The following is a 27,881-nucleotide window of genomic DNA, read 5'->3' as shown; positions in this document are numbered from 1 at the left end:
TAAAAAATTAACATTTACATATTTTTAACCGCGACTTCATACATGTTTGCAGTGAAAATAATATTTTCTTCATGATATTTACAAACTAGATAACTTTTGTAGTTTTTGTTTTGCTATTCTACTATAACCTAAATAAAATAATTGAAAAGAAAAATCTTAAAAACTTAGTAATAACCCAAATATGCTATTATTACTGAAACAATACACGTACAACTTATGTAATTGAGATTTTATAAATAATTAAAAAAATTATATAAGGAAAACCTATGACCTTGAATATGAACTTGTTCATTGAATCCCCGTTCATTGAATTTCACCACTTAGTAGGTACTTTTGCCCAGTTCTTGGTATCCCTAGCGCAACCCGTCGCAAATGTCATTGACATCGGCACGAGAGGAATCTCTCGCACTGATTTCTAAACTGCATACCGTTAATTAATACACACAAAGTACACCGAACAATCACAATCTCATTACGATAAACCGATAAACATCTACAATTAATTAACAAGAATTTAATTAACGCGCAAGCATTCCGCGGCGTGCCGTCGTAGTGAGCAGACGTGGTTAGTGTTACAATGGTGATCGAGAAGATTTGCTGTTTGGGCGCGGGGTACGTCGGCGGGCCGACTTGCAGCGTGATCGCTCTCAAATGCCCCAACATCACAGTAACGGTATGCGACAAGAGTGTGGAGCGGATAAACCAGTGGAATTCGGAGAAGCTTCCGATATACGAGCCCGGTCTGGACGAGGTTGTGAAGAAATGTCGAGGTAAAAACTTATTCTTTTCTACTGATATCGCGAAGGGGATCCAGGAAGCGGATCTGATATTCATTTCCGTGAATACACCCACCAAAACTTTCGGTAACGGGAAGGGACGCGCGGCGGATTTGAAATACATAGAGAGTGCGGCGCGTATGATTGCTGACTTGGCGACTAGTAATAAAATTGTGGTGGAGAAAAGTACGGTGCCAGTAAAGGCCGCAGAGATTATCATGAAAATCCTCAGAGCCAACACAAAGCCAGGTGTTGAGTATCAGATTCTGTCAAACCCAGAGTTTTTGGCTGAAGGAACGGCTATTGTAGATTTAGTTGAAGCTGAGAGAGTTTTAATAGGTGGTGAAGACACTCCCGAGGGTCAGAAGGCAGTGCAAGCTCTGTGCTGGGTTTATGAACACTGGATTCCAGCTAAAAATATACTTACAACAAACACTTGGAGTTCTGAGTTGTCGAAGCTTGCCGCAAATGCATTCCTAGCGCAGAGAATCTCTAGTATTAATTCCCTATCTGCTGTCTGTGAGGCAACAGGTGCTGACGTGTCTGAAGTGGCCAGGGCAGTTGGTAGAGACAGCCGTATCGGCCCTAAGTTTCTTGAAGCGTCTATCGGTTTTGGAGGCAGCTGTTTCCAGAAGGACATATTAAACTTGATTTACTTGTGTGAATGCCTGAACTTGCCTGAAGTTGCTGCGTATTGGCAGCAAGTTGTAAGCCTGAATGACTACCAGAAGACCAGGTTTACACGTAAAGTTATAGAGTCTCTTTTCAACACAGTTTCTGATAAGAAAATAGCTATACTCGGATTCTCATTTAAAAAGAATACGGGAGACACAAGGGAGTCTCCTGCTATATACGTTTCAAATACATTGTTAGATGAAGGGGCGAAACTTCACATATATGACCCTAAGGTGGAGGTGGACCAGATTTACTACGAGCTGACTAATGCATATGTTACATCTGAGCCTGAGAGGGTGAGCTTTTTGATTTAATTTTTACTGTTATAACTAAAAATTATTCATAATAAGTTGTTTTTATTAATGCGAATTTTTGCATATTTAGCACCCATACAATATGTTTTAGTCAATTAGTTATTTTTTTAAGTGTATTATGACTTTCATCATAACTTCATACATATTAAATAACAAAGGGACAAACCAATGGTAAATATGAAGTTTTGTTAAATAGGTAATAGTGTTTTGTTTTACAGGGGATAATAACTGATTTTCACATCTTAAATAAAAAAAAAAATCGAATAAATTAAATTCTAAATCAAAGTTAACTGCACTCCACGATATAATTTTATAAAAATGATGCTTAATTTTAATAGGTATGTGACATAATTATGTACCCAGTCACCCACAGGAAAATTTATCAAATAATTCTTAAATATTTTTTGACTATTTCAGTTGATTGCAAAATGAGAAACATTTCTTCTTCTTTCTAAAATGAGAACAACATAAACTCCTGATGATTTCGGACTTTCTGAGCTTGCAGGCTACATCAGTAGCATACTCACTTTGATATAATGTATTGGAAAACTTCATATTTCCCTTGACAAATCGGTTGAATTAATCCAATTGGAACACTGTGAATTTTCATTTTAATGAAGAAAACTTGACTTTACTTATTGTTGGATTCAAAGGCCTTTTATACTGCTTGTTTAGTATAATAGTTATTAATTACCATAATATGTAACATAGTGCATCTACAATTGTTTTATAATGTTATTTGTTAGCTTTTCACATTCAGGTGGGCTTGTTTGCTAGATTAATTATTCTAGTTTAAATAAACATGTTTTAAAAAAACACACTTTTATAATTGAAGGGGAAGGGAAAGATGCAACCAGCGCACACACTTCGGCATGTGTGTTTAAGACCATGATAGGACGAGCATATCGCCATATCGGGCACAAATTTCAAGATACTGAGCATAAAACTCCTGCACCAGCATTTGACATTGAACATGTTTTATACATTTTTTAACATAAGTTTCCTCCTATATTAAGGTCATTGTGTATGGATTGTGCATTAGGAAAGACTGATCTCAATTTAGAGTTTGGAAAATATTGGAACAAGTATTTTTAACCAATTTTTGAAATACAACAATTAACACTTCTCAGTTTACTTAGTATGGCATTACCCAGGCCGATCTATTCCTGCTATAGGCATAAGTCTAACAGCTGTTTCCAATAAGCGATCACAATCTCAATCGTCAATCCGGATCCGAGAATGAACCAATCACAATAAGTAATTTCTAAGCATGTCATAAAAACTTGTTAACTAATTGTTCCAAAATATTTACATAGATCGCACTACGACTACCGCTACTAAGAATTTCCCCTGTCCAGGTGCGTAAAAACATCCAGATCCACGACACGGCGTATTCGGCGGTGACCGGGGCGCACGCCATCGTACTCTGCACCGAATGGGACGAGTTCAAAGAGCTGGACTTCAAGAAGATCTACGACGCGATGATGAAGCCCGCGTACATCTTCGACGGCAGGAAGATCCTGGACCACGAGGCGCTCATCAATATAGGCTTCCATGTGCAGACGATAGGGAAGAGGCTGTCCAGGGCAGGCAGCATCAGGGCGCAGGGGAGTCAGACGATGCCATAGTTTATGTGAGTGTTGTTTTTATTTATCATGAAAATATTAACCTGTGTCGTTATTGATTATTTTAAGTTCAAATTAAATGCAATGGCTCTATAAGCTACTTAAGCAGTTTATCTGCGGGAACATAACGAGCATCTTACGCTTTACAAATAATTGAATACCTAATAAATTGTATTCAAGGTATAAACATATATTTTTCATAGTTTAACAAACTTGCTTTCTTTTGGCTCGGTTTTAATAGGTATTGTCAATTTATTTAGACGATATATGATGCGCTTCTTGAGGGTTGTGTTGGCGTTATAATTATTAACTACTGGTACTGAAATTAAACCACTCCCCCTTATTATGAAGGCTGCAAAGTATTCGAAACGTCCAGAGAAAATAATAATAAAAAAAATCGCGATAAAATCCAATAAATAGTTTTATTTCGATGTCTAACATTCGCGTAAACACAAATTATTAAAGTCTTGATACGTCAAATATAATTAAGTTTTGTGTTATATTATGGGGGCCAGGGTAATTTCTTATTGTTCCCGTCGCCATGGCCATCTAGATCACTATAGCCGGTAACTGTAATAATATAGCGACTGAAGAAATTAATTAAAATATAATATGTGCAGCTGTGACACCATATTATTTTATTTACATTCACTGGTGTTGGCTTAGCTCATCTATTAATAAAAAATAAGTAAATGAAAACATGAAAAAGGAAATAAAATTAAGGCATAAATGTTGGAGATACATTAAAAATATTTGCAAGCATTTTTCTGTCCCTTTCACGCAAAATGGAGGTCAGTGTAGATTGAAGTGTGACGTCACTGAGAGGTCATGCCGTCCCTGTTTAACGGCGAATGTTAAAACCATTATGTCTGTATTATTTGACGTAGTTTGATCTGCGGATCAGTGGCGTAAGGAAATTTTGAAACATACAGATACTAATATGCATAAATGCCGTCTGTTAATGGTTCTTATGATAATTAGCTTCTACATAAGGGAAGCCGACGGGAATCGGTTTATATGGACTCTTCCCCACTGCTGCGGACACAAGTTATACCCAGCACAGCACAGCTGCTCATGCAAATTTGAGGCAATCCGTCAGTAATGAAAACTATATTCCCTAAGTTTAAAAACTTATATTGTCAAAACTTTTCTTTTATCCACAATCTTAATGCATATCATTATTGATGGTGCTTTCAGAAGCGACTAGAAAAGTAATTTAGTTGGCATTTTATTCTGTAAAATGTTTTATGTTTTATTCGGTGTGGTTAAGTGGCGATAGCTTAGTTGGTTGTGGAACGAACTGCCGTGACGTATGTGCGCAGGTTCGAAACCCAAGGGCACACACCTCTGACTTTTCTTTGTGAATTATCGCTTGCGTTTACGGTGAAGGAAAACATCGTGATAAAACCTGCACACCTGAGAAGTTCTCTATAAGAATTTCGAAGGTGTGTGAAGTCTACCAATTCGCACTAGGGTAGCATAGTGGACTAAGGCCAAATCCCTCTCAGTAGTAGAGGAGGTCCGTGCTCACGTGTGGGACGGTATATAATACAGGGCTGATATTATTACTTTGTAAAAGAAACAACATTCACAACATACCAAGGTCTCACTGTCGCAACTAACAGCGCTTTCTTGTTCAACCTTTATCGCATCAGATTATAAACGAAGAAAGAACAATTTCTTGTTTGCGGAAAATCTGATATAGTATTTTATCTTGTAGTTGTTTTATCGAAATCTGATTAGATCCAAATTGAGAAATGTACATCGTCGGTTTGATTCCAAGTATGTTTTATCGTCAAAATGACGGCAACGTACAATGAACGTTGAACGATAATATTCCTTTATGTTACATATTTACGCAATTTCATTGAAAGAAAAAATAGAAAGAATGATTTATTGTCAACAGAACACGTAGGGTAGATAATGAAGTTTTTTTTTCTTTTCCAATGATGAATCACAGAGTATAATTTAAATTATAAATTTTTTTTACATTGTGTTTCACAAAGGGTGAGGTTCTACTATTTGATACGCAATTCGTCCCCCCTAAGATGATGAAGTTACACCATCTGTATCATTTCGCCGTGTACTAATGTCCTTTTGGCTGCGAATTGTGAAGTTCCAGACGCAAATTACAAGACGGGAAAGTAAATATTTTTTGATGAAACCTCTAAAATTCGTTATGTTTGAAGTCGCGATCATCCACTATCACGTTTTGGGACGGAAAATGTCCAAGAAGTGTGAGTGCACTTTTTAAACATTTTGAGTCAAAATTACTAAAACAATAATGAAAATAAAATATCATCAATTATGGACGGGGCAGGCAGGGCAGGGACTGGGCTGGCACCTGCGTAATTAGACGATCCGGTCTATTTTTTTACGCTTTTTGGCATCCTTCCTATAGGACTTGAGTTTATTTTTAAATGCTAAGGAATGTAGATGACAGTGTAGCCAAAGTCTGTCGCACTGCTCGCTCTGGGCACCAACTCTGGGCCCTGGACTCTACCAACGGCCAGTCCTGAACGGAATAGCTCCCTAGCTTTGACGTGTTTTTGTTACAAACAGTGTAACAAATCGAATGAGTGTGACTATTCGATTGTTACAATGATTTGTGATAATGGCACAAAGGATTGGTCACGCCGCGTTACCTTTAATGAGCCGATGACGGTAACAATGTGCAGTTGATCTCAGACGAATAGGAACCATGTGCCATTCAGTTTGATTATATTATTGAAATAGAACTATTTTGCAGATACTATCGTGGTTTTTGTTTATGACTTTCTCCCGACGTTTCGTAGACCTTGCCGCCTTCGTGATCATGAGACAGAATATCATGTGAACGTTCGCGTTAACACAAGAAATCATTTTTACTATATTATTTAACTCAAGTTAGTAGTTCCCCTGTAGACACGCTCACTCGATAATACCAGGAGAAAGACAATTTTGGAATTGGAAGTCAATAACTCTGTACTACATGCGTCAAATTGTGATATAATCTTCCCGAAGCGGTTCTTTTACCCTCATTCTTCTCACCGAATGCTCAATGCATGGGGGGACATTTGTCGCGGGCCGAGGCACACAGTGTAGTGCGCATACCTCGTAGTCGTAGTTGTGGGGCTATTGCTAGCAATAATAGAGAACCGACCTATGTTTGATTTTCTTAATTATAATAATATCAGCCCTGTATTATATACTTGCCCACTGCTGAGCACTGGCCTCCTCTACTACTGAGAGGGATTAGGCCTTAGTCCACCACGCTGGCCTAGTGCGGATTGGTAGACTTCACACACCTTCGAAATTCCTATAGAGAACTTCTCAGATGTGCAGGTTTCCTCACGATGTTTTCCTTCACCGTTAAAGCGAACGATAAATTCACAAAGAATAGACACATAATTTTTTAGAAACTTCAGAGGTGTGTGCCCTTGGAATTTGAACCTGCGGACATTCGTCTTGGCAGTCCGTTCCACACCCAACTAGGCTATCGCCACTTTTCAAATCTTAATTATTCTATATGTAATGATTAATAACACGAAAAAGAAGCACTCCTGCGAAAATTGCATAAAAATTGGTTAAAAAATGAGCTAATAATTTATATTTCAAATGTGTAGAAGTGGGCGCGTTGTGGGGCTATCGCTTCATCTCTTTCGTTCGCACGCGTCGCAACTTCCGGTGACGTCAAATGTGGGTATTTTGTCTCTTTTCTGTTTCTTGTTAATTACCCCTTCCACCGACATTCAAAGACTTATAACTTGTTGATTTTTTACCGGATTTTAATAATTCCTTTTATGTTATAATTTATATAACGTAAATATTTGATAATAGTAAAGAACAAAAATGAGTTCGGTACCCTATTGTCAGAATTATCGCACCACACTGTTCAGAGGCAGACGAGAACTAATAACTCGCATGCGATTATGTCATACAAGAATCGCTTGAGTAACTCTCTCGCCTTTTACGAATGATTATACAATCTCATTTTCTGTAGTTCGTAAGTGTAATGTACAATATATTTTGAATATCTGTTAAATTACTGCTATGCGTTAATGTCAATTTGAAATAGAAGAAATGTGTAATGTGCTGTATTCATGTGCTAGCTTTTGCACGCGGTTGCTACTGCTAAGGTCTATATTAAGGTAATTCTTTGCATTAATGGTCAATTGTAATGGTCCTTAAATAATCTATACATACTATAAAACAAATTCTCCTTTTCTGTCTGTATGTTATCGATTTTCTTAAAATCTACTGAACGGATTTTTATGAAACTTGGTATGGAGATAGATTAAGACCCTGGGAAGGTTATAGGCTATCTTCTATCCCGGGAAAATATATAGCAGGACCTTTATCCCGGAAAACTTCTTCATGCGGACGAAGCCGAGAGCAAAAGCTAGTAAGTGTATATTATGTAAGTATTTAATTTTTATTTGATCTCTTTAATCATACGGACTGCCGAGTGTTGGAAGTTTCCAAACCCAAGGCACATTCTGTCTTGTATGACGCGACAACGTTTTTATATCCTCACAAGAATTGCAAATTGCATGTGTGAGGCAAATTGCCTTATCTAAATGAGGCTTTAACCGACGCCAACAAAACATAATGATGTTTTACAAACAGTCTATTGTTTGTATTGGCGATTTTGCCTGTGTATTGATTTCTTATGTTTACACGAATGTTAGTTATTTAAATATGAAAACCGCGATAAAACCTGAAAAATAGTTTAGTTTTGCCTGTGGTTCAGCCCGCGTGGGGAGTACAAACAGTCTATCGTTTATGGCAATTGAGCTTGCGTGGAGATCTTTTCTGAGAAAAAAGTAGTCTACAGCACTTAGGAGTAATGTAGCTTCGTATGAATGATAATGAAATCGATTTAGTTGTTTCTAATATTAGCGCTTTCAAACTCTTCAACTTTATTTTAGTATAGTTTAACGCATGCTATTATAGATTGCATACGTAAGTTTATTGGAACAGTTAAGTAAATATCGAAGCCTTGCGCTGTTTACGTATTTGCTATTCATTTTGTTTTTCTATAATAGTTCGACAAACAAATGGGTCACCTAGAGCCAGTAAACAGAACTTAACTGAACACTGAACCAGACGCAACCGCGTGCAAAACCTTGTATAGTAATAAAACACATTTGTTCTATTTTAAATTGACGTCGATTCGCAGTTATTGATCTATCGATGTTATGTTTTATTTATAAGTAATAAATCAATAGTGGACGTCCGTGACTTTTTGAGGCTGTAAATTGATGCTTTATGGTTTTGGAGGGGGGCAGGTGGCGGAGAGGGGATTAGTAAAAGTCAATATTTTAATATATCTAAGAATTTAAGTTAGAATTTCAAAGGTATGTGAAATCTACCAACTCAAGGACAGCGTGGTGGACTAAGGCCTAATCACTCTCGATAGTAGAGGAATTCCGAGCCCAACAGTGGGACAGTATATAATACAATGCTAGTATTTTTATTATCCATCATCATTATCAACCCATATCTTTGTCCACTGCTGGACATAGGCCTCCTCCAATATGCGCCATTTAACTCTGCCTTTGGCCTGTCGCATTCAGTTCTTGCCAGCGACCTTTCGTAGATCGTCACTTCACCTAGCTGGAAGGCGTCCTACACTACGTTTGCTGTGTCGTGGTCTCCGCTCAAGAACCACTTATTATTATCCCTTTCAGTATTTCTCAGCCACAAGCCAAGCGGCGGGCGTAAGCTAAACGTTTTAAACCAACGAAGGAAACGCACGCGATATATCCTCTCTCACCGGTGTTTTGAGATTTTCGACGAAATTTACTCAGTATTCATTGCAAGTATCAGATTCCCAAGCATCCGCTTGCAAAGTAAATGCAGTGCTCTATGTCGCTCAATCTCACGCGCGTGTGTATGCCCGTCTCTTTCCCGCAATCATTTGGGATTCCCGCGGCGTGCTGTGCTAATCTCGCAAAACAGTTACATGTTGTTTCCATAGCTATTGATTTTGTGATAACTTTCTGGTGGATTGTGGAATATTCTAGATTTTTATACTGTATCATGGTAGAAGCGGATAGCATTACAAGTGATTTTTTTTGAGTTTTTTTACGATTCGAGAGACTTTTTTTGATACGTGCATGACGTAGTGACCGCACTGCACCTGATAGTGTTAGCTTATTGGAATTACCATTGTTATTTTTATCTACATAATTATTAAAAGTAATGAATTTGACTAAATTATTTAATCGTAGCGGAAGTCGTTACATTTATATATAATTAAAGTTATGTTTGCGTTACCTAAAAGCTGTTGATTTTACCCATTATATTATACAAGGATTAAGATTGTATTAATGGCAAATGTAATAATAATTATATTAATTTAGTGGCTCAACGACACCTTTCAGTTCCTTCTCAAATAACAAGTCAATTGAGTGCTTGTAATCATAAATGTCAACTTCAAAGATGATTTTATTAATATAGTCAGTCGTCGTTCAGCCACTAAGTGAGAAGGTGAGGAGGAGAGACGATTGTGAATAAAGTGAATGTTACCGAGTTTATTTGTTTTAAAACTGAATAATTTAACAATAGTAAGTGGAGTGTGGTCCAATAGAACGTCAACTGACGAGAGATGATCACCCCTCGACAGTCGACACAATTATGCCGGCCTGTTGGAACCGAGTATACACTGGTCGATCCCGGAACGCGACACACTTACGTGGGCCGCTATGTCGAGTTTAACACCTTGTGTACGGTGGTCGCTATCCCGGCGGATGTAAAATATATCCTACCACCAGCAAATTATACATTTCTTTCATTTATACATATTTCACTTTCACTGAACAGTCAGCACTCAGCATCACTTCGGCTGTACAATATGCTAAAAAAAACAATTAAAATGGATTTACTTTATTTTGAACAAAAAAAAAAATATTCTAAGATACTAGAAGTGTGTAGATTATTTTGAATTTTTACCAACTTTGGGGCTGACTGTACTTAATATCATTACGAGGTAAAAATACTGGATAAATGTCTCTATGATGTCTAGTTGGCAATGAGCAGGTCACGCGAGCACCATCTTCGTTAATGACTCACAAACATTATAATTCCGGTGATGTTATGACGTCATTCGTCTTAAGCTTTTGCACGCGATTGAGCGAGATCCGGGAAGTTTTAGTGACCCTGGGGGGGGGGGGGGGGGAGGAGAAGGATGGAAATAAATAAAATAAATTTGAGTTCACAAATAAATCGACGTAAACACGACGTCCAGCCGTGTGGAATTAGTTTCCTAATATATCACTAAATTAACCGAAAACCTGGAGTGTTTTTCGGTATATTTTGGATCACAAGGAATATGACGCTGTTTGGATCAACCGGATTGCGGACAAAACCGCAATAACTAATTCATTGTCTTATATCATGTAAATTTGTACTAGCCGTATGAACTTAGTTCTTAATTCTTTACCACGTATTAGAAACTGTGGAATTAATTACCGCCAGCAGCATTTCCTAGCGACCTTCAAGAAACAGCGAATTCTCACCTAAAAGGTTCAACGCATTTCCATAACCCCTAGTATCCAAATGTTCATGGGCGGCGATGATCACTTGCCATCAGGTGAACCGTACGCTTGTTTGCCACCAGTAACAAAAAACGCGAATCTGTCTAGGTCATTGATTCCCAAAGTGGTACAGGTGGATTCCCAGGAGTCCACAGGAAACTCGACGGGCGTCTATGTTGACGTGACTAATTAATGGTGGTCCACAATTCGTAAGCGGGGGTCCTCGAAAATATTAAGGTTTGATAGTGAAGTACTAAAATGTTGGCTTGACTTCACCTATCAATGTAGGCAGATAATGTTGATAGGGGTCGTAAGAGACACGGTGACTCCAACATAACAGTCCAGACGCTGCCCGCGATGATCGGGCGGTAGCTATGATGCATTTTCTCTACGAAATCAAAAGAAAGGTCCACCAGAACCAGCAAAATTTTGAAAGGGGTCTATGAGAAAAAAAACTTTGAAAGCCTCTGGTCTTGATACGACTGTTTATAGTAATATGTAACCACTATAAATTCCAGTTTGAACGTCAGAATGTTAATGTGTCGAAAAAAGATCACAATGTAGTATATGAAGACTTTTTATCGCAATTTTGTACGCATGCCGTGTGTAGCAAGCGAGCGCTTCACTTAACATTATGTTATGTAAAAAATCTCATAAAAACTTTAGTATTGCCCGCTGGGATAGGCATGATTAATGTCTCAGCAAAACAAAAAATTATAAGTAGTTTGAGTTCACCAGATGTTGCATGGAGTGGTGAGAGAACTCTAAAGTTATGTGTCAACACATTTTTATACGATCGCGGCTTGTGATTTCACTGCATTTGATTTAAGTGGAGTAGTCTAGATCAGAGGTTCCTAAACTTTTTTCTCTTACACTATTTTCAAAATTTTGCTGGTACCGGTTGATCCCGTGCAGCTAAATCTATACTTATAATAAATCTGTAGAGAGGTCAATTCTGTACATGAAATATATTTCCAAAATACAGGGGGTGATTAGGGATCGATACTGATGCCAAAAATGCAATTAGTAAAATGTTTGTCTGTCTGTCTGTCTGTATAACCGTTATAGAAACAAAAACTACTCGACGGATTTTAACGAATCTTGGTACAATTATTTTTCATACTCCTGAGCTGGTTATAGTATACTTTTCATCACGCTACAATTAATAGGAGCAGAGCAGTGAAGGGAAATGTTGGGAAAACGTTAGAAGTTACTCCATTTTTTAAGCTTCCGTCGCGTGTGCAACCTTAATGATTAAACCTATACAGAAATCATGTATGACGGTCCGAAATCTACGCGGGCGAAGCTGCGGGCGGAAGCTAGTTAATAAATAAAACTATTTATCACATAGGCGAATTACGTTGCACATATGATACGTCAAAACAATGTAAGAATAGGTAATTACTATTATTTCTAATTATCAATTAAAATTACTTTTATAACTATGGACATTTTAAATCTATATATATAAAAATCAATTGCTGTTCGTTAGTCTCGCTAAAACTCGAGAACGGCTGAACCGATTTGGCTAATTTTGGTTTTGAATTAATTGTGGAAGTCCAGGGATGGATTAAACGGTGACGAACATAAATAATAAATAACGGAAAATACTAAAAACGACAATATAAGTTTTCAATACAAAATGTTCCTAGCCATGAAACATTCGATGTCTTTTGTCTTTTTAGAAATAAAGAATTGGCCTGGCTGTCACATATATATAGGTGCGTTCAGAAATTTGTCTGTTTCATAGTTGTACTATGAGGTCCGATTTCTTTGGTTTATTTTGTTCAAATACAAAACATTTCAGAAATAAATAAAGTGTAAAAGTGTCAGTGGGTTCTTAAAAATAGAAAATAAATAAATAAATTTCAAGACAATTATTAAAATCTATCATCAATTTGTCAGTGCGTGAGAACTTTATTTAATGTTATTGTCGCAAAATGCCACGGAGAAGATGACTTAGATCGTCGAAGTTTATCAAATGTGCGACGAGCTTCTTCACGTGCAAGCCGTACTGTTGACTAACGGGAGACAGATAATGATAACATACGTATTGGTATGGCAAAATTGCGTTCCACGATGAATAATAATAATAAATGTATGTAGGTGATACGAAGTTCACCGGGTCATCTAGTTAGGGATAAAATTTATAATGAAATCAAGGTACAAAACTAAGTAGCCAGCTCGGGCTGGCAAGTAGGGGGAAATAGATGGATAACGCGTCGCGATCCTCACCGGCGAGGAAATGAGCACTAGCCTAGCTAACCTACCAGCCTTTCAGTATAATATATATTTCTATCATATTTCCCAGAATATGCAATACGTAATTGTGCCAGTTTGTTTGAAACTGCGTATACGCCGACTGATCCCGAAACGCGACATATTTGTCACAATTAACCAAATTAAGTCGAATAAAGATTAAATAACTGTGAAGTGTCAATTAACCGACGAAACTATGACGTCGCTTTGTAAAAAAAATGGTGGATCGGACAAAAGATCGGCTGCCAGACTTCAAGACACTGTGAGCTCATTTTGCGTAGATCGGACCACCAACAGATAAAAAAAAAATTAAATTGTATAATTGTAAAATGTAGCCTAGTAGGTAGATATTGTAACTTTGGCTTTGCGGATGAACAACATTTCAGTCCCCCCCGTGACCACGAAGGCTGCAAAGTTTTCGAAATATCGGGAGTCAAAGTAAAACATTAAAAACTATTAACATAAGAAATCATTATAAAAAATGGTGGCCCTCATCCCCCCTACATTTGTAATACAGTAAATTTAATTTTAACTATTGCAAATTAGTTTTATCAGTTTCGTTACACTAAACAGACGTAACCTTCCTGTCAGCCCCGCCAAGGTCGGCGCGTGCTGATATAATTGTTAATCTGTATATAAAGATCTGCAGGTTTGTTTAAGTATACATTTTTTGTAGGGTTGCCAGAAGTTCTATTTTTCATGGACTAGTCCTATTCTCAAATATGTCCTGGAAAACCATTTGAAAATACTCAAATAATTATTTATTTGAATTTCCAAAATGTCCATATTTGCCATCCAATAAAGCTAAAACTCCACAGTTCTCAGCCTCATAATGCTGACATATCATTAGACCAATGGAGCCAATGTGTTTGAAACAGGAGTTTATTAAAAACACGTGTTGCAAAGTTACTTTTAACAGCTCACCCATAAAAGGTTGAAAAGGATGTTTTTTTATGTAACTAAAGAAACTTCGGTCTTCAGCAAAAAGTACATAAAACTTTTCCGCTCCATTGAGACCCGTATTAATAGTCAATATCACCTTTGAATAGGATCTTAAGTAGACATATGAGACAGTCTTACTTATAAAAATATCGCAAAGCTATCCTTAGTTAAAACACAAAACTTGATCAGTTGTAATCCAAAACCCGCCATCTTACCTTCTTAATAAGGTTTAAACCAGGAAACCGGTGATGATTTTCTTGGGCTTCGAGTCGCCCTTGCAAAGTGTGGAAAATAAACAAGGTTTTCCGTCAGATAGGAGCTTATATTTTTAACAGATTTAACACGTTAGACAGTCGTATTAGACTAGCACACATTGCTTAGTAACAGTACATTGTTATTTCATTCCAAATACAATAATTCAAAAAGATACATACTATTACGCGGCCAGTTTACATTACATTATAAAAAAGGTTTTGTATTTGTCTATGCAAACCTCAACAGTTTTTGACAGTTATTTAAGCAATTCTCAAGCACCTCTTAACGCTAAAACAAGTTTATAAGTAAGACTGCTAATGTAAGAAATAAGAAATAAATTTATTTTCCAAAAAGTTACACTTATTATACCAATTAGCAACGATGTCCACACTAGGCTATGCCTTATCAACTGTTTAATTAACAAAGCTTAAGTTATCGTTAAAGAGCTTCTTCTCAGCTAAGTCGGAGTTGTTTGGTAAATAAAACTCAGCTGTAAAAATTCTTAAGACTTGATATCATTTGAGATGTTGTTATCACTTTATGAAATGGCGACGGTCTTAAAATACTGATTTTAATTTGACAGAGTCTCAGCTGATATCGTATTCAGAGCGAAACTGATTTGCATTTATTAATATGAAACTAGAGCTTACGTGTTCACATCTTCCCGGAATTATATATTTCCTAGATCACATAATACAGCTTAAGCTGAGTTGGTAACCTAGTTGTTGCTATTTGGACACGGTGTCGGTGTGATTTTTTTTTGTTATTATTTATATATACAAGTATATAGGAATCCCTCCTAGTCGAATTTCGGCCACGGCGGCCAATCTCAACGGGAATCAGTCACGCAGGAGATATTATAGTGCACAGTTGTGTACGCAATACACAGGCACTCTGTTCCTTCACTCTCAGACGAGACGGCAATACATGAGCGAAGAGAGATCAGACACAGGACTGACGGCTTTACGTGCTTCCCGAGACACGGGGGTACCACACCGCCAACTTCCTGACTCCAAACTGCGACTTAGTAATTATTTAGAAAAACCCAGTCAATTTAAAATAAAAGAAGTCATATTATTCTATAAGTTGCAATACTCCAGACTCACTTCTCAGCGAGAACGTAATGTTGAACAAATATTTGGCGCGATAGAGAGGAAGTAGTTGTTTACGTAATGCAGATAGCGATCGACCGCGGTTCGGTCTCGTTCCTCTACAACGTTATTATTGTTGTTTTGTCTATTTTTTTTTTAAATTAACACGTTCTATGCTTGTTGGGTGAGGGACGGACTGCCAAGACGAATGTCCGTAGGTTCAAATCCTCATTCGTCTCGGCGGTCCGTTTCACACCCAACTAGGTTATCACCACTTAGTGGCATCATTTATGTATAAAAATGCGTAATAATAGTTAATTTGTGCAAAATTATTGCTTTACGTCATCTTCGGGCCGGAAATCATCCGATCGGGTTACGTTTTGCAATGTTTATATTAATGAGAAGAATATGTTCGATGCAATCATGAATGTACTTCCTAACTTGGTCTTACATTATAGCTATAAGTTATAATATTTAAATTATTGTAGTCGTAGCGTTATGTCTGCTGGAAAACCTAATAAATAATATAATTAAATTGTTAACCAAACATTTAGAAAAAGTTTACAGTGAGACTAGCTTTTGCTCGAGGCTTCGCCCGTGTGAAGAAGTTGTCCGGGATAAAAGTCCCGCTATATATTTGCCCGGGTCAGAAAATGAATTATACCTTTCCCAGGGTCTTAAACTATCTCCATACTAAATTTCATAAAAATCTGTTAAGTAGGTTTTGAGAAAATCGATAACATACGCACAGACAGAAAAGGGGACTTTTTTTTATAATATTCATAGAAGTTTGTATCATGTTTTCACAAGATTTTATTTACCTTACAATGTATGTTCGGGTCAACTCATGCAAATAATTTTATAGCTCTTATTTTCAACCTTTTACGATCAACTTATGCACACACGTTTAGTTTGGATGACAATGTACGGTCAACTAAGTAACGCCATTTTGAATCCAGTATGGCAGACCGCCCATTTGGACGTCATACTTAGTCTACTTGTTTTACTTTAAAAACCAAACTACTGAACCGATTTTGAAAAACCTTCTATGGGACCAAGCAGGAAGTATATTCTTTCAAACAAAGAAAGAATTGTTCAAATCAATTAATAAATGACTGAATTCTGAGATTACAAACAAAAAAATTCACGTCGAGTTGATAACTTTGTCCTTTTTTGAAGTCGGTTGAAAAGCAAGTCAATTTCTCTACTATCGCTCTACCATGATGGCTAGAGATTCTACGCATCATACCAAAGTGATGGCGCAATATGCAATCATAAGTCAAGGATGATAGCGTCCAAAATACACCGCTAAAGGTCAAAGCGTCGTGATTAGCTCGCCGGTGCTAATATTGACACGCGCGCCACTACACTGAGGTCTGTAATTGGCGTCGAGGTCCTATTGATCAATCGTTTTGACCTCACGATCGATGCGGCGACCTCTGAGCACTTCCTATTATTTTAATTACTTTTTTATTTATAATATTATAAATGCGAAAGTTTGTGATGGTAGATGTATGGATGTATGTATGTTTGTTCCTCTTTCACGAAAAAACTACTGAACGGATTTGGATGAAACTTTATAGTAATATTGGTTATACATCAGAATAACACATAGGATACAATTTATAATGATTTTGTGTAATTTGGTCATAATATAACGATACATGTCAAGTAAGTCGGAAAAAAAATTATGCTGGAAAACTCCTTCACGCGGGCGAAGCCGCGAGCAAAAGCTAGTTTATTATATTATGAATGCGAAAGTTTGTAGATGTTTGTTCGTTAGAAGTAAGCGAAAAAACAATTAAACGAATTAACACAGGACACTTTTTATTCCGGTAATTTGCTCGCATACGGTATAATAAATTATGTAATTTTCTTTTGTAAATAGATGGTGCTAATGGTGTATTTGTGACTGATTTTTTAAAAGGTCACGTAAAATTGAATAAAACAAATTAGATGTAATCTGACTCAATATAGGAAAGACAAATTGATAAGTTCATACATACAATACTAATTTTTAATTCCTTTGTGCCCTTATAATAATAGCAGCCCTGTATTATATACTGATTACTGTCCCACCACTGGGCACGGACCTCCTCTACTACTGAGAGGGATTAGACCTTACTCCACCACGCAGGCCTAGTGCGGGTTGGTAGACTTCCTATAGAGAATTTCTCAGGTATGCAGGTTTCCTCACGATGTTTTCCTTCACCGTTAAAGTAAGCGATAATTCACAAAGAATACACACATCATTTAAAAAACTCAGAGGTGTGTGCCCTTGGTATTTGAATCCGCAGACATTCGTCTCGGCAGTCCGTTCCACAACTAGGCTATCGCCGCTTATTGTGCCCTGTTTAATAAAAATCTGCTCCAAAAATTTGCGTTTTTACATCTTAAGTGCAGTGTCCCACTTTCGGTTTCCTAAAGCAGCCAAACGAATTAAAATTGATAAATACGCAATCACTTTTGTGGTTTTTATCAAACCGTGTCGACTTCCTGGCCTTTGCGATATGCTGATATGTGACCGTGAATGGTCAACTGAGTCACTAGTCGACGCGTCCTTGGTTCGAATCTGGGAGGAAAATGTGATTGTATAGAAATCTCAGGCGATGGATGACGGTTGATTTTGATTGTTATTTCGTTGCAATACATGTTGTAATGCCTTGGCATTGTCGGACTTGGGTTTGTTTTATAAATTCCAAGTGTTTTTTTAGATATCGTATTAAACATACTTTTACTGGTGTTAGATCTCTTATAATGAGAGTCCGCCTTGGTAGGTACCATTGCAATGTTTATTTCTGCCAAGCAGCAGTGTGTAGTCACTGTTGTGTTCCGATTTGAAGGACACTGTAGCCAGTGTAAATACTAGACATAATAAGACTTAACATCTCATGTCTCAGGATGTTGAGCGCAGTGGAATACCAATCAATACTTTGTAATTCAAGGTGTTGGATGGTGTTTCTACTGTTTATTCAGGGTCTTATCGCTTACCATCAGTCGAACGGCAAGCTCGTCTCTTCATTCGAAGCAATAAAAAATGACGTATTGCCTTCCTCCGTGGCGTAGTCGTATTACGGTATCACTGCAGTGCTGAGGTCTCGGGTTTGGTCCCCGGGTTTGTCAAAATTATATTGGATTTGTCTACTCAGTATCAGCCCGGAGTGTTGAATTTGTGCTCGATGTGGCGAAAGTAATCCTCTATCACATTATAGGACGGAATACGCACGGCGTAATTGTGTGCCAGTTGCTTCTTGAGGATAAAAACGTGATGTTTTTTATAATCGAAACTACATCAAAATTCGTTCAGCCTTCTTATGTAACGCGGAAAATTATCTATCTACTGGGTTATTTTATGTTTAAATTACTACAATTAAATACAATTAATTCATAAAAAACGACACGAATATCTTCTTAAAGGGCAAAGATTTTACAATTTATAAGACAGAGACAGCATGACGTTTTGTTGACGTCACATTCATATTGAAAAAGGTAATATCCGAAGTTTGTCAGTGCTAGAATCCTTGCATCCGCCCGGATAGCGACCACCGTACCCAAGGTGTTAAAACCCGCCATAGTGGCCCACGTGAGTGTCGCGATCTAGGATCAGCCAGTGTATCCGGTTCCAACAGGCCGGCACAATTGTGTCGATAGACGAGGGATAATCAATTTGTCACCTGCCACTGGTGCTCACTTCACTTACAATCATGCAGCGGGGTCATATAAAAAAAAATATTATTTTTACAATCTACACTTACACTACATTTTTCACGCAATTAAATGCTACTATTTCTAACCGACTTCAAAAAGAGAGAAGGTACTCAATTCGATGCGAATTTTTTAATATCTCTTAATTATTTTGGTAAATTTAGAGTCAGGAAAAACTTTGAATGATTTTGAAACACCACTTTATGTACAATTTGTACGAAATATTTTGACTTGCATATGTAATAAATTTAATTTCTAATTCCAGATGAACGTGGGACAGAGCAGTCGTGGGTCACCAAACATCAGTGACGTGGTTATTACTGACATATTTTATATTTAAAGTTCCTAGCGTTAACTTCCCTAAACGTCTGTAACCTGGGGTTTGAGGATCAGCTAATCAAAATCATGATAAAATCTAAATTAATGCCTAAATTGATCTTAATTTCTATCTTTGAGATCGAGGATGATCCAAGCAACATACTGTAAGTCAATCTTTATTCTGATTAATCCATTTTTGCGATCGATTTTTAAATAGATTGGGGATAAGGTTTTTAGATAGACAACTCACAGGAGATTTAATCGAAATAAGTACTTATTTAAGACTAGCTTTTGCCGCTGCTCCGCCCGCGTGAGAATTTTTTATAAATAAAGTGTTTCGTTATAAAAGTCACGCTATATATTTTATAGGATAGAACTTTAACCGTTTACGGAGCGCACGCACCGGAAATTTTCAAGAGGAATAAATTTGTCCTATTTGTGCAACATTTTTGATTAATGCTCCGCTCCTTTTGGTAATAGCGTGATGTTATACGCCCCATAGCCTTCCCCGATAAATGAGCTATCCAATACTAAAATATTATTTCAGTTCGAACCAGTAGTTCCTAAGATTTGCGCGTTCAAACAACCAAACTCTTCAGCTTTATATGATAGTATAGATTCCTTGTGAATGGAGTGTCAAATATTTTAATTCTTTACCAATATAAAATGTTTAATTCAAACAACGTACGGACCGACCTTAGCACATCCTCGTATCAATCAAACGGCATTGGTATAATTGAGTCATCTCTATTCCTTCATCGATCTACAATATTTTTTTCGGCTCATTAAAATTTTAATAGTCTTGTGGTGTAGTTTGTCAGGTTGGTGTCCTGAATTCGGTTCCCGGGCCGGGCTTGATCGAATAAATATTTAGTTAAATCGGTGAAGTGTCTATGCAGTAATTAAATGAAAAATAAGCGTGGTTAATAGTAAAAGAAAGATATACTCCCCTACCTATCCCTTCAAGAATAGCATGATTTTATTTGTTAATACCTTGACTGAGCATCGAACTTGTAACCTTACGATAATGGCTGATACTTTACACCCTAGGTTACATACATTGAAAATATCTTAATTTTTGTATCACGGATTATTATCTAAGATTATCAAATGTAATATCTCGAAAAGAAATAGACAGTCTCGAAAGTAATTTTAGGAAATAAACAACACAATTTACTTGATTGCTGACATGCGCAGAACTCAACAGAATAAGTTCTGTGTGCCAGATCTATACATTGGTCACTATATGTGATGTATTTATCAAGCAATAATAATGGCTTCTATATTTTTTGCTATACAAAGCCGCAGTGTTAGAGTTGCTAAGTTTGATCTTCGCTGGTGGTAGGATATTTAAATCCGTTCGGATAGCAACCAGCGTACACAATGTGTTAAAACCCGCCATAGTGGCAATCAGCCTGTGTAGTGTGTATATCCTGTTCCAATGGGCCGGCATAATTGTGTCGATTGGCGAGGGGTAATCATCTTTCATCAGTCGATTTTTGCAGTGGGGTCACCTTACCATGCCGATTAAAAAAAATCTGGCGAAATAATTTGCCTTTATTGTTGCTCAACAATGCTGGTCAACATGTATATGTGGAAGGTTTAGCGCCTCACATGTATCTTTGTGTCATGTCGCGCGACAAGTTGCGCGTGTCGTGTAGTCCATTTGTTGCTTAATAAATACTTTAATATACACTTGGTTGCTAAACCTACATTTAGTTAGAAGTCTATATTTTATGCTATAATTTCTGTTAATCAAACACAAGTTGAAGCTGACGAATAAAATAAGCGAAATGTAAGATATAACGCCTGGTGTGCGTGTAATGGTTGTGAGGGTGCGAATCCTGCTAAAGAAATCTTAACCAGCCTGGTCAGTGGAAAATGTTATGCGGGCCAGCGTAATACTGGCGATTGGCGACTGTCGACTTGTTTCATGGTCAATATTCCATTTGGATCATAGTACTTAATAATACCAGCTTGTATTATATACTGTCCCACTGTTGGGCACGAGCTTCCTACTGAGAGTTTAAGCTTTAATCCACCAATTTGTCCCAGTGCGGATTGACTTCACATACTTCAGAAGTTCTTTAAAGAATGCTCAGGTATGTAGGTTTTCTCTCGATGTTTTCGCTCACTATTAAAACGAATGATGTTTAAAAAAATATACACACGTAAAGTTGAAAAGCAGAGGTGTGGGCATTGGGTTTCGTACCTGCTGACCTTCGTCCTGATAGTAGGTTCCATTTTATCCCAAATACAAAATGTAACGGATAATATTTTTCAAAACGCACACAAAAATAAATAAGCTACAAAACTTTAAAATTTGTTGGAACGAGTACCCGTTAAATAAAAAATAATAGCAGATCGTGACGTCACGATTTGTCACCGCCCAGAACTGCGTGCGTGAGAATGAGATAGTGCGATAATCTTACCATACTCCCACTTTTATTCGCAACATTTTAAATATGAATAACTGCTTTATTTTTCAATCAATTATGTCCATGATTTTACAGAAAAAAAAATCTTATTCGTGTTATTCCCTATTAAATATTAAATAATATACAAAATCAAACAGGAAACTACCTTACTCAATCGTCGAATTAATATACATACTAAATAAATATTATTTTTTGGAACTCTATGAAGTTTAATTAAATCTCCCACTCCGTGCGCGCAATGTACTTAAAAAGGGACAAAAGTTTTTCGTCACCTATTAATATACTGATTTTCACTTTTCACACTCATACTCTGCTACACTCAAAACAGCAACAATTTGTGTTTGATTTTTATATGTTTTAGTTTATTATCTTCACTTGACCGGTTTTTATCAGTTTCAAAAAGGCTTTGGTGCTGACTATTCTCATGGACATATTAATGCTGTGTTGTGTTTATGTTAAAGTATAATTTATGGATGGCCATAAATGTATTTCGATATTTATTATGATTGTACAAATGGGCTTCATCTTACATAATATAATTTCATTAATTCAAGGAAGCCATTCTTGTGGCGAAATCATTTTAATTTTTATATAAACAGGGTCATTGATTTTTTATTTTGGGCCGGATTTTAAACACCTATGTTACAATAATTAAGATAAAGATATTTGAATATTTCATCTAGGGTCGGGCTAACACGACTCTAGTGTGGGTCTGGACCCCCCACACATTTTGCGATAGATAAGAAAAGAAAAGAGAAAAGATATTGTACACTGCCATAAACCTACATTTATTGCTTGTGGTCTATATCATTATGTTAAATATAAATTCACTGCCATTATGTAAGGAAATTAGATTGAGGTTAGGGGTGAAGAATATGTTGTGCCGACCACAAATTACAGTGGGATAAGGTCAGGTTACAGGAAGACTGGCATTGTGTTGTGTTTGAGCCTACATTGCAGGGAACATTTTTGGTGGAATATGATAAAAACTGGTCGACTTTTACTAGTTTTAAGTTTAATTTTGCCCTCAGTCTTTTGATGGTGTGACATATTATACATAAGCTCATTCCGGCTTTCTTATTGAATTGTTGTCTTATTATTATGATAATGAATACTGCATCAAAATCCTTTTAGCCCTTGGGAAACGCAAACAATTTAAAAGAGTATGGTTTTGTTATATCTATAGATTACTGTCACACCATTAAAAGTATGTGAACAGGGCCGGCGGCAGGTTTATTATGCTGGGGGGCATTGCCCCCTAAGTTTACTTTAAGCACAAATATCTTTAGTTTATATACACATTTCAGTTAGCCTAATTATTGTAAATTAATGTATGTTTAATAATAATTGTGATGTCTTTAAATCAACATATAAAGTATTTTTTAAATCATATTCAAGTGGCATTCCGGAAAAAGGATGACGTCATCTAGTTTTCTTTTAGCTAAACTAAGGCACAATCCAATTCGGCCAGAAAGAAAAATATTTTTATTAATTTTCTTAAAAGTATATTTTATTAATGACATATTTTAATTATGTTAATGTATTTCATGTCGACCGTATAATTTAGATATTTTATAACCCTAATTTTATATTTTTGATTATAGAATTTGACATAATTTTACCTAAGTGTTTATGTATGTTTGCAATGTCAGATATAAACTGTAGATACACCGGCGCGGACGCAGGACAGTGCTGCATTAACTATATTAATAATAATTTAGCTCATAGTTCAGAGCAGTAAATTTTATATAGAAAGTTCACAGGTTTTAAAGAAAATGCTAGATTAATGCTCTGCAGATCTTATAGTTACTAGAATTTTGTTTTTTTTTTGGCAATGCGACCCCACTATCACTGACTGCAATTGCAGTGGAGTCCAGAACGTGTCGACGATAGATGTTAATCCAACGCCAGTCGATACAATTACGTCGGCCTGTTACAAAATTTCGATGTGAAAATATTTTTTTTTAGAAAGACCTGTCCAGTGTTATGTTGTCTTTGTTGTCTACTCCGCCCAATGTCATTTGTGCAATAAATATAAATGCGTTCAAAAAATGGTACTCATTTACAAAGTTCAACAAATTGCAAGTATTTAAATTGTAAAGTATTATTTCTCGGTAAACGTTAAGTTCAAATCGAATTGTAACTGTATTTTCCAGTGATTAAATATATATTTTACGATATGTTTGTTTATTTAATTGTGTTGGACACCTATACAGACGGAATTATTTGCATTTTTTCCGAGCCACATTTTTATTTGCTCTTACCCATAACCCAAAATATTTGATACTTACTATAATTTACTGTAGTTTCGTTTAAAGCATTTCTAAATCAGCTTCACTCAACCTGCAACCCGCCCAGAACCTTTTTTTTTTGTTTTCGCGGAGAAAGTGTCTTATGACTACCGCTCAGCCTTCGTGGGGGGCGACTGAGCGGTTATGTTGGGGTCACCGTGCCTTACGACCAGGCATTGCGCCGCCCGGATTTGATGTCGACCTTCAGGCGACCGCCGGGCCGAGTCCCTAACCTATATACAACGCACGGCATACCAACTAAAACTCCGCGGTGGCCCTCTTCGGCGCATTAGGGACGACTGCGAGTTTCCTCTGACGGAAATGTCTAAGTCTACTTCCACAGCCGCCCCTGCGCGGTGCCGCCTAGTGCGGCCCGTCTCCTGTGAGGGGGGAACCCGCCCAGAACCTGACTAAAAAGTATTGAAACTAAAGAAACTATTTTCAAAATCGCTCGAGTTGTATGGTATTTGTTCCATCCTATAAGAATAAAATCATTTAGGCTGGCTCGCACAACGACTTCTAAACATATTTAACGCTAAACCCATTTTAAACTTCGTGCTGTCACTGTCATCTTCTTAAGAGTTGAGGAAGACAGCACTATAATTTAAACTTTTTTGCGTTAATCATATTTAGTGAGTGGTTCTGCAAGTCAGCCTTAGTTAAAAACTAAGCCACATTGTTCTTAATAATTTTCGTGGTGTCCCGTGGCATCGTCGATCTGTGTTTGTTTCGTATAAAAAATGTTGAGTACGGCTGATCTAGTTTATTATTTCGGTTAAACATGGACTAAACTACTGGTGGTAGGTCTCATATGTGAGACTGCGCCTGGGTCGGTACCACCGCAATGTCCAATTCTGTCGACAAGCAGCAGTGTGTAGTCACTGTTGTGTTCCGGTTCGAGGGACATTGTAGCCAGAGTAACTACTGGACATAAAAAGACTTAACATCTCATGTCTCAGGATGGCGAGTCCAGTAGAATAGCAAACAATGCTTTGTAATTAAAGGTGTTGGATGGTTGTTTCTATTGTTTATGGGCGGTCGTATTGCTTATCCTCATGCGAATGGCAGGCTTGTCTCATCATTTAAAGGTTTATATCTCAGACAAAGAGCAATGATGGCGTTTAATAGTAAAAAAAATCTTAGAACCGTTGCTATTGTTGAGGACGAGGCGACTCTTTGGAGGGTAGTGTTAATTACGACGCCCGTAGGACGAGCTGGGGTTTCTAAAAGTCGTATTAATAAATCAGTCTCACCTTAAAAAGCATCTCAAGTAGATATTTAATGTATTGAACTAATTAATAAACCAAGCTTAAGTTGTCATTTAAGATCTAGAACATAGCTGAGTCGGCCTGTTATATGCAAAAAACTTACTCGCAAGATCCGCCACGTATTGACTGTATTAAGATGGTGAATTTGACAGCGACTCAGCTGATATCGCACATTAGAGCGAAGCTAACAGCCGTTTTCAATAATAAACCTCAATCTCAATACGATTTCTAGAATGAACCAATCTAATTCATTCATTTGTTAACATTTCAAAAAAACTGTTCTGGTTAGTTATTTTTGAGGGGTCAAAAAAGCGATTACAATTGATAAAGATATGTTTATTCTGCAACTATAGGTAAATAACGATGACCAAACATGAGATTCTTTAGAGCAATCATATTTAACGAAAACACGGTATGCAAAATTACAATTTCTTCACGATTATACTACATATAAGATTTTTTTAAAGCATTTATGTCATAAGCATACATTATAAAAAATATCATTGTCAAATCCCAAGTAAGAATAATGTAAGAAAATTAGAAAAACATAAATAAATTAACAGTTCATTGTTTATTAAAAATGGCGGTATGTTGCATCTATTAATACGATCCTACGTATATAATATCAGAGCACTCTATATTGTCTCATACGGCATTGTCGATTGTGCGTCCTCTGGATGAATAGCTGTGTGGGTGGTTGGGCTCGCACTGCTCTTGATCCCAATTGGAAACGGGTCATATACTTCTTTTATCATTGGTCACGGGCGGTATGCGGCACCGCTCACCGCTTACCGAACGTTTGTGTTTTAGCGCCTGGTTGATTTCGGGTAAGTAATTGCTATATTTATGCAAGCAGGAGTAAAAATTCAGTAGGTCAAGTATTTTTTAAGTTACGTTACGTAAAACAAGAGAACATTTAATAATTAACTCAAAAATAAAAGTCTATGTAGCAGTAGCGAAAGGTGAAGTTTTCCGGAGTGACGAATTACGCCCACGGCTGCCAATCTCACTGAAGATCAGCTGAGTATGCACGAGATATTATAGTGTACAAGTGAGTACTCAATACATAAGAACGCTCAGTTCCTTCACTCTCATAGTCCGGTGAGACGGCAGTCCAACATGACTGGAGAGCGATAAGGCGCAGGACCAACGGCTTTACGTGCTTTCCAAGGCACGAGGGTATCACAACGCCTACATCCTAACTCCGAGCTATGACTGAGTATTTTTAAATAGAAAAACACAGTCACAATTATTTTGGCCTGACCTGGAAGTCAAACCCAGGACCTCAGCGCGGTAGTCATGCTCGCACCGTGTACAATTAAAATGTGCCACCGAGGCAGACAAATGTACCCATTTACCCGAAATCATAAATAAACAATAAATAAATGATTAGTTTGTGAAAATGTTTGTTTGTTAGAAGTAAGCGTAGACAATGGTTTTCGGTGAAATATGACACAAGAGTTGATTATGTATATAACACATAGACTTCTTTCGTCGCGGTAATTTGCTTCTACGGGAAATAATTTATTTTACAATAACATTGCTTTCATAGATGGCGCCAGCGTCATACTTTGTTTGTTGTTTTGCTTCGGTGACTTTTATACCGGTTCACCTGATTGATAAAGGAGTCATGCTTCACCCATTGATAAAATATTGCCAAATTAATGATTCAACCTGTTTATTAATGGAAAATGGGGCTAATTATTAAGCGAAATGCTGATGGGAAATATACGCCGCACATAAACATACATATATGGTCAATGACCTCGTAGCTGCGGAATTGGAGTCAAAGCGCAATAAACGATTAAATTGTGAGGTAACTCAGAAGTGACATATGCTGGAGGTATATTGTCAGATACTTGATGCCTCTATCGACTGCTTCGGTGGCGTAGCTGTACTACAAGCGCGGTACAGCAGCGCTCTGAAGTCCTGGGTTCGAATCCCGGGTCGGGCAAACTGATATTTGGGTTTTTCTGCTCAGTATCAGCCGGAGTCTGGAATTTATGCCCGATATGGCGATAGGCTCGCCCCCCATCACATCATGGGACGGAACACACTTGGCGAAAAGTGGGTGCCTTGGTTGCGCCTCTGCATACTTCTTTGGAGATAAATGCGTGATGTGTATTTGTATATTACCAGAGAGTTGATAACTAGTGCATGATCAAATTAACAAGGAGATCGTCGACGCAGTTATATTTTTACTAGGTAAATGTAAAGAGATATTGCCTTTTGTAAGCTTATTAAGATTTCCGCGCACTCCCTACCGTCCTACATTGCTAATCCGTAATCCATACTAGACTTATGTGATAATATGGATTTGTACGAACATAGATAATTTAAAATCTCGACACACATGCTCGCTGTTATATTCTATAAAATTTATTTATTTGAACAGCCAATAAAA

General features: G+C 37.1%; 1 protein-coding gene across 1 annotated transcript; it reads left to right on the top strand.

The window, feature by feature from the left end:
* The first annotated feature begins 373 nt into the window (after positions 1-373).
* LOC115452957 (UDP-glucose 6-dehydrogenase) lies at positions 374-24,098 on the top strand. The gene is made up of 3 exons (XM_030181581.2): positions 374-1,747; positions 3,124-3,398; positions 19,428-24,098. Exons 1-2 carry the CDS (start codon positions 578-580, stop codon positions 3,391-3,393), a joined length of 1,440 nt encoding a protein of 479 aa, XP_030037441.2. The 5' UTR covers positions 374-577; the 3' UTR covers positions 3,394-3,398; positions 19,428-24,098.
* Positions 24,099-27,881: the final 3,783 nt, after the last annotated feature.

This window comes from Manduca sexta, chromosome 26, assembly GCF_014839805.1.
Source record: "Manduca sexta isolate Smith_Timp_Sample1 chromosome 26, JHU_Msex_v1.0, whole genome shotgun sequence".
NCBI classification, from domain to species: domain Eukaryota; kingdom Metazoa; phylum Arthropoda; class Insecta; order Lepidoptera; family Sphingidae; genus Manduca; species Manduca sexta.
The sequence above is the reverse complement of the archived record's forward strand: the minus strand, read 5'-3'. Positions and strand labels throughout refer to the sequence as shown.